This window comes from Moschus berezovskii, chromosome 15, assembly GCF_049115385.1.
Source record: "Moschus berezovskii isolate FMDL1 chromosome 15, NW_MosBer_1.0, whole genome shotgun sequence".
Taxonomy (NCBI): Eukaryota; Metazoa; Chordata; class Mammalia; order Artiodactyla; family Moschidae; genus Moschus; species Moschus berezovskii.
In genome coordinates, this window is record NC_142474.1 from 62247556 (window position 1) to 62256342 (window position 8787).

An 8787-nucleotide genomic window follows, 5' to 3' on the forward strand; every position below is an offset into this window, starting at 1 on the left:
AAGGATGTTCACTGGAACACTATTTGTGAAAAATTGGAAAAATTACGACAGTCAATAAAGGAATTAAATTACAGTACATTCTATGACAGAAAACTAAAAAGCAGATAAAAAGAATGAACGAGATGAGTTTATATGGTGCGGCAATCTCACAAGTTGCTGTATCACAGAATACATATATAACATGATAACATTCCTGCACAATATACTACTAGGTGGTGTTTATGGATATATACATGCAGTAACAAGGATTAAAACATATATGATGGCTCTACATATATAATGAAATATTACTCAGTCTTAAAAATAACAAGGAAACCTTGCCATCTGTGACAACAACAGATGAACCTTGAAGGCATTATACTAAATGAACCAAGTCAGACAGAAAAAAACAAGTACTATATGGTTGGACTTAAATATGGAATCCAAAAAAAAAACAAATTCAGAACAGACTGGTAGCTGCAGGAGGCAGTGAGTGGTGGCTGGGGGAAATGGGTGAAGGTGGTCAAAAGGCACAAACTTCCAGTTATAAATAAGTTCTGGGGATGGAGTGTGCAGTATGGTGACTGTAGTTAACAATTCTGTATTGTGTATTTGAAAGCTAAGAGTATATCTTAAAAGTTCTCATCAAAAAAAAAAATTACAACTATGTAGGTGATGGATGTCAACTTACTGTAGTAATCATTTTGCAACATATACGTATATCAAATCATTATGTTGTATACCGTTAACATTCCAATGTTACATATAAGTATAGCTCAATAAAACCGGCAAGAAAAATAGACTGACCCCACAGACACTAAAAGGGTAATGGCTGACTCAGACTGGAGAGAATACAAAAAGTATTTCAACTCAATTTTTTAATTTATTGTTCTTTTTAAGCAGAAAGGAAGATCTGAAGCAAATATGAAGAACGGACATTTGTTCATTCTGGGTAGCGAACACAGATAACGCATTTTATGTTCTACTTTGCTCAGAACTATTTGTAACAATCAAATGCATATTAACATAATTTGTAGAATTCAATATAAATATATAATTAGTGTGGTTAAGTATGTTTCATATGGTTTTACAGATTTATAGTGATTTATGTGCATTACATATATTCAGTAAGAAAAAAACTTAAAACTGAAATAGTATAATCCTAGATCAATCCCTAAAACCCTATTCATATCCCATCCACCAGTTCTTCCCTAACAATGTAAAAAAGCTAGGAGGAACTGCAATAGAGAGAGAGCAACAAGAGAAAGTTACAGCTCAGTTCCTGGAGGAAAGGAATCATCTTTCATTTACAGCCAGAAGAGCAAGACCTAAATAATACAAATCCTTAATGGGCTTTTGGCCATTTTATTTTTCTGTACAATCCACTTTCAACCTGTCTTCCAAGTAGAATATCTAAAAATCTAAAATATCCTCTCTGTATCTCATTAACACTGTACAAGTAGGTAAAGTTTCTAATAAATCTCTCCAGCCTGTGGTACTTAAGAACACATACACATTTAAACATAAAAAGTCATCAATGAGTGTTTTAACCTCTAAGAACTATGACTGCAGTTAATAAACAAGGAAATCCAATCAAAGTATTTATTCACTTGAAATAAGCAATTCAAGTGTTTTTTCCGGAACAATGCCTAACTAACAAAGAGCTTCCCTTATTAACCAATCAAACTTTTCCTCAATCACCATTTTTATTTTCCTCTTTACTTTTTCAACATTTATTCTATCCCTGCAATCCCTACTATTTTCAGTGCACTGTAACAAGGATTCTGCCTAAAGCAGGGAACTACAATTGCTGTCTCAAGAACTTGTCTTCGGACTTCAGCACCCCTGGCAGCAATGTACACTATCAACTACTCTTTAATAAACAACTGCTTGTGTTGCTACTGGAACCTGCAGTTTCTCTTTTCCTGACAGTTCATTAGCCATCCTTGGTAACTTGTTCTTACTCTCCCAAATGTGAATACTCACCATAGTTCTGCCTTCACTCTTCTTTATTAGAGTAAATGTTGTCACTTGGTTCCCAATATTCCTGCTATGCAGCTCCAACCGTAATTTGTCTTCATTACTTTAACCCTAAATTTCCAATGAAACATCCTAGCAGCATCAAAACCAACATGCCCCAAACAGAACTTTCTTTACTCTTCAAATTTCCTCTCCATCCTCTATTACCCGTATCACTATCCCACAGTGCTCAACCATGACATCTCAGAATCATCTCTGATTATTCCCTTTCCTTCACCCCACTTCCATTTCTGTCATTTCCTCCTCCAAAATGCTCCCTCCCTTCCTTTCTACTCCCATTCTACTCTCAAATTTTTATATAACAGCAACTTAAATCTTTCAGTTTCTAACCTCCCCTTTCAAAACCATTCTAATACAACCAAGCTATTTAAGTAAAAATACTGCTTTCCGGCTCTGGATTTTCACTCCTCAGTATCTGTGAGCTTGTAATTCCCCCTTCTCTGAAAAGCAAGCTATCCCAAACCCAGAGATTTCCCTGCGTCTCACCTCTACTCTCTAGCTATGGCTAACTAACTCATCCAGAACTAGAAAAGCCAAGACAGTTTCTTCCCCATCAAAGGAAAATGAGATTCAGACTGAAATTCAGCCTCTTGAGACAGGACTGAAGTATGGCCATCATTCACCATAGGAGGCAACAATACAATATACTGTGGTTGTGAGTTTAATCACAGCCCAGACTCCAACTACGTATGTATTTCTCTCAAAACTACTAGGTCTTTATCTGTGAAATGAGAATAACAAAAAGGTATCTACCTCATATATTTGACAGGATAATTAGAGAAGATAATTGATATAGAACATTCAGCACAGTATCTGACAGTAAACAATAAAAAAAGTTATTGACCAAGTAACTAGCAGAGAAAATCTGTAGAAAGGAAAAGAATTAAGCAGATACACAGAGAAAACCATAAATAACATTAAGACTAATTCAATTCCCATTCTAACTCATGGATGTATTTTCAGGCTAGGTTTCTTGGCTACTATATCCTTTTAACAAGAGGATGCATATAAGTATATATATGAGTTTATATTTAACTATATACATATATAAAACTATGGCCTTATAACCCTACCTTTTATAACTGTACACTATAGGAATTCAGAAAAGACTGCCTGTTCTTTAATTAATGACCCCCACATCCTGGCAAATAAAGCTTACATAAAACATGTCTTCCAATGTACCTTTTAAGATAACTACCTTATTCACTGGATATCTTGATCGACAGGAAAAAGGCATAGAAACAGGCAAGAAGTGGTATTTGAGGCAAATAATCCTGGCATTTTACCACTCCCATTCACCTCTTATCCTCCCTGTCTTGATACCCACTTCCCTCTTTTCTCATCTTTCTCTGGCCATGAAACTACTATGTCATGCCGTGGAAGAGCTTTACCTTACTGTCAATGTTTACTAATAAAATAAAGCATAATTTCCTTTGCTTGGTGACCCATCAACCCCAAACCATAAAATGTTACAGGGCGAGGAGGGGGGAATAAATCTATACATAAATTAAGTCCTGAAATTTTTACATTAATTTCATCCTCCACTTGCTAATTTCCACTTCTGTAATGTTAGAAGAACTATAACTCGGCTACAGTGCATTCTCACACACAAACACCACATATCAACAGACTAGTGCTCTGATTTCACAATCCTACATAGGCTACTCAGCCATTGTTTCTGCTGATCGAAAATTGCCCAGGCAAAACTAAAAACCTCCATTCTCGCTCTCCATGTAGGTAGAGAGGTTGAAATACTTGTTTTCTAACTTCTGTCAAATTCTCTAGTCAACACCAAGAGGAAAAAACTACCACACTGCAAATGGTAATACTTTTATATGATTAATGAAGATAAAATCTATTCTTCCCTCATATTTCTAGAAGTTCAACTGGAAAAATGCTTTTGGCCACAAAGAATAAACATTTCTCACATTCTTACAGAAGGTTTACAGAAGTGTTCAGAAAGAAGGTTAGCCAGCCAAGTTAAAAAAAGGAAGATTTTTATGCTGCTTTGCCAAAGAGCCGGAATGTCTGAAAACACTGAACAAAGTTAAACTATACATGTACAGATGTAATAAAAAGAAACGTGAGTCACTAAATACTGATGGATTTTTTTTTTACTCCTTAAACAGAACCTAGCAGAATTATCTCAGTATAACTACGTATGTCCTATTGCCATTATGTTCCAACCATGATTAGCCAATTTAACCAGTAGGCAGGGCCAATAAAGCCAAAATACAACTTTGTGTTTTACCCTAAGTATCCATCAATATGCAGTTCAATTTGTTTTTCAGATCTTATAAAACCAGTTTAAAACTGTAAGTCAATATTTGGCCCAAATTCAGTATTTGAACAAGACTGAAAACCCTTCAAACTGAAACCTGAGTATGTAGCATCCTAAGCTACTCACTGAAGTATTTTAAAGTTTTTGATAAACAGTCCTTACCACTCTGGCCGCTCTCTCCTGAGATTCACATTTCCTGCAAAACCACGGTCCTGTGGGTACTTGAACAATGCCATAGCAAGCTGTTGGAAAACAGAATGTTTGAAAATAAGTTAAAGGTTGAATAACTATGGAAAAGCAAACATTGTATCAAAGTCCTATTAAAGTAATACCTCTGAAACTATTCACGTAAACCAACTGCTTTGTAAAAAACTAAAACATGTTATATTTATGTTTATCATTTATCACCAAGTTACAATTATGACATTTTAAGTACTAGAAAAGTAATCTTTTGCTATTTCATTTCAAAAGAATAAACATCACAAATCTTATTCTTTTACAATAAAAATATTAGATAAAATTTAACACATTTTTACATAAACTTATTCATTCCTATAATGATATATGAATATTCACTAATTCAAATTCATTAATTCATTTCTATATCCTAAAGTTTAAATATCAAGCATTTTAAATACATGAAAATAAAAATTATTTTCAAATCACCTTTCAAAATAAACAAGCTACTGCAGGAAATGAAATGAAATGTAATGTTAAAAGTGAAATGCTTCTATTTAAATAAAATGTACAGAATAGACATTTGCCTGTCTATACAGAAGGTAGATTAATGGTTGTCTAGAACTGGGGGAGTTAGGGAGAAATGAGGAGTAACTGTTAATGGCTCCAAGGTTTCTTATTAGGGTGATGAAAATGTTCTATAAAATTGTAGTAACAAATCCAAAACTGTGACTATACTGAACACCATTGCGTTGTACATTCTAAGTGGGTTAACTGCATGGTATGTGAATTATATCTCAATAATAAACATGGTGAATTATATCTCATAAAAAAACAAACTGCAGGTTTATTTCTAATGTATAATGTTAATGTAGTGATGTGAATACATATCACATATCTAAATCAGTCTACTTTAAAAATTGTTTCCATATTAACATTTACTTAACTCATAGTCTAAAACTTGCCAAAAACCTAAAAACATTAATAATCCCATTGACATTTTCTCAAATGAACCTGCTCAGAGGAAACATGGAAGTACATCAAATATTGGAAAGCATTTAAAGAATATAAAATCAACATAGATTTCTAAAACTCCAAAAGCTAAACTTTGAACCCCTATTAAAAGTGGTAGTTATTCATTTGTGTCCAGCTCTTTGTGATCACATGGATTGTAGCCTGCCATGCTCCTCTGTCCTCGGAATTCTCCAGGCAAGAATACTGGAGTGGGTTGCCTTTCCCTTCTCCAGGGGAGCTTCCCCACCCAGGGATCAAACCCGGGTTATTCTGCATTGCAGGCAGATTCTTTACCGTCAGAGTACCAGGGAAGTCCCAACCCCTTTTAAAAGGTACCAAGTAACTGGCGGTCCAGTAGTTAAGGCTATGCCTTCTAATGCAGAGGATGGGAGTTCGATCCCTGGTCAGGGAGCTAAGATCCTACGTGCCTCCTAGCCAAAATATCAAATCATAAAATAGAAACAGTATTGTAACAAATCCAATAAAGACTTTAAAAATGGTCCACATCAAAAAATAAAATCTTATTTTAAAAAAAAAAACTGCATTAGTGCCCAAAAAACTTGTATTTTAATTCAGAAAAAGAGTAAATTATCTGTTTTAAATGAACATTTTCTAAATTGGGAGATGAGACTACTTAGCATCATTTATCACCCAAATTCATAAGAAACACCTCCACAAGAACCAACGAACACTACAATAGAATATACCAGGTTCTCAGACCTTAAAAATCAGTAGTTTCAATTCACATTGTTTACACTCCTTAGAAAAGTGAGGTGTGCAACTCTGAGCTTCCTTCAAAGAACCGGGAATAAGTGCATCCTCAGATTAGGTTATTTACTACCTCCTAAATCTCCATTTCAGTTCTGAGATCCCATTCTATGAAGACTGCAGTCTAGTCCCTTAGGCTGAGGCTTTCTCTCGTTGACTAGCGTCCAATATACTACTAAACATCTGCATCACTCAATGACAGATTCAAAAATGGGAAGGGGCGCAGGCTGGTGCCTAATAAGAGAAGTACAAGAGCCACCAAAAAATTATCTAGTTTTCCAACCTCAATTCCTTACCACCTGAAATGGAAAAAATCAGAACTTTCCATGGCCAGAAAGCTACCTTACTAGTGTCCTTGACCTTTTTCTACATCCCCAAAACTCACCGAATGGTAACACCCCAAAATAATACTAAGATGCTCCCCAAGTTCCTGGCGGCACCGCCACCTCCTCTTCTGTCCGGTCACTTAAGCTGCGGAAGCGGCCCGAGGCAGCCATCCCGACAAGCCTCAGCCTCCACCCGGGGCAGCTCAGCGAAGCTCGGCCCAGCCGCTCCCGGGGGCGGCACGACTGCGACAGCCGCCTTCCGCCTCTTCTCCGCGGGAAGCGCCAGTCCGCAGCGGCGGCGGCAGGGTCTGAGCCAGGAACCTTGGGATGCGCGGCAGCCGGCGTCCTTCCCCGCGCCCGCCGCAAATCTAGGGCCGCAGGGCAGCCCCCGAGGCCCCCGGCCCGCCCCAGCGCCGCGCGCCCGAGCCCGACTCCATGGCACAGGAAGTCTCCAGACACTGCGGCAGAGCGAGCGGCGGGAGGGGGAGGCGGCTCCACGCTTCCCAACCCGCACCCACGGCCTGGGGGCGCGCGCCCGGCCCCTCGCACCCCTTCGGCGCCGGCCCCCGCCTCCCCCGGGCCGCAGAACCGCGGCTCCGGGCGCAGGCGGCGGCCGAGTGACACTTGAGAGAGTGAGCGCAGGATCACATGACAGTGCAGGCCACACGCACTTTCTCCCACATGCACAGCCCACACCCACTCCGCCCCGCCGCGGACCCTCAGAGTCAACCCCGGCCGCGGAACGGGGCGGGGCGGGGGGAGGGGCGGGAGGGGAACTGGCAGTTGCTGCCAAGGTGGGGGAAGCGGTGACGGTTGGGAGAGGCCGGGTTCGGCCCGGCGGGCGGTTGGGTGTTTACCTTGATGCACCGCGACGCTGCAGCCGTGCCCGTCGCAATAAACCAGCGGGTTCTCGGCCCAGCCTCTCTCGTCTGAGCAAACGCAACAGCCTCCAATCATCTCCTTCATACTATGGGAGACCTCGTCCTCCAGTGACACGGGCCGGTCGCTAGAGACCATCTAAGAGGGAGTTGGGGGGGGACCATTAAAAAACACATGCAAGCCAATGAGTGCTTCCTCCCGCCCCGTACAGCCCACCGCGCCCCCGCTTCCTTCCCCGCACCCCGGCCCCACGCCCGCCGCTCGGCCGCTCGCTCACTCGGGCTTTGCCGCTCAGTCACTCACGTTCCGCACAGGAGTCAGGAGCCATGTCCTTGCTGACTCCCCCCACCTCCCCTCCACCGCCTCCTCCGCCTCCTCCTCCTCGTCGTCTTCCCTCCCCACCTCCACCCGGCCGCTAACGCTGGAGCCCGGAGAGGGCACACATAATCAAGCAGGCCTCCGCACAGGCGCACTGGGGGGGGCTCCCGCTGGGCCAGGGGCAGCGAGGGAGGGGAAGGGGGTTGCGCTTCCTCCTCCGAGCGTCACTCAGCGTGCGCGCCCGCCCTGCGGCCGGCGTGAGAGAGCAGGCCCGGGAGAGGCGAGGCGAGGTCTGCGTGCGCGCCGCCGCGCCGTACCGGCGGCCCAGGCCGGCCTCCCGGCCCTTCCCCTCTCCCGCGCCTCTCGCATCCGCCGAGGTGTGCTGCGGCGGGGGGCGGGGTCGAGCGAAGCCGGCGGCGCGCCGAGGCCGGAACGAGCCAACTGGAGGGCGCGGGGGCGCGCACGCGGGGGCGGGGACGTTGGGGGCGGCCTTCTGCAACGCCAGCAGCGCGGGCTGCGTGTGCACGTCGCGGAGAGGCCTCTTTGGGAGGGAGGGTAAAAAGGGAAAATGCAGAGGGCCGAGAGGGAGGGCGGGTTTTGTCAGAGTAGCTGGAAGGGACTCCCCGGAGGCATCTGAGGACCAACCTACCAGCCCATGCCTCAAAAACTGGCCCGAGGGTAACAAGGGTTGGGCAAGTCGACCGCCTTTCCAGAAGGGCGCAGTGAAGCATGGCTTCCTGCAGTTGGCCGCACGAACTTCACTGTGTTGCTGCAGCCTGTCCACCCATTAAATTCACATCCTGGGCTCTACCCAAAGTTCACCCAGTGAAAGTGCCACCAAGTCTGCCGCCCATTTACACACCACATTGGCCCCAGTGACAACTGAAAATGCATCGCAGACAAGATCAAAAGCCTAAGTTAGTGTTGTACCCGATGAGGAAACAACACCTGTAGTACCCACCCTCAGCTTGTAGTGTAGAAGTACAAATGGTTGTTAATCAAACA

At 42.9% G+C, this 8787-nt stretch overlaps 1 protein-coding gene across 5 annotated transcripts in view; it reads right to left on the reverse strand.

The window, feature by feature from the left end:
• MLLT10 (MLLT10 histone lysine methyltransferase DOT1L cofactor) overlaps window positions 1–7859 on the reverse strand; it is a 204070-nt gene extending 196211 nt beyond the window's left edge. For all 5 annotated transcript variants that reach the window (XR_016039189.1, XR_016039188.1, XM_088844148.1 and 2 more), the window contains exons 1-3: window positions 7742–7859; window positions 7443–7602; window positions 4463–4542 (exon numbers count right to left, since the gene is read on the reverse strand). Coding sequence is in view for 3 of the 5 variants with exons in the window: in XM_088844148.1 (XP_088700274.1) it covers window positions 4463–4542; window positions 7443–7602 (240 nt within the window). In the remaining 2 variants the exon portion in view is untranslated. The remainder of the gene's footprint in view (window positions 1–4462; window positions 4543–7442; window positions 7603–7741) is intronic.
• Window positions 7860–8787: the final 928 nt, after the last annotated feature.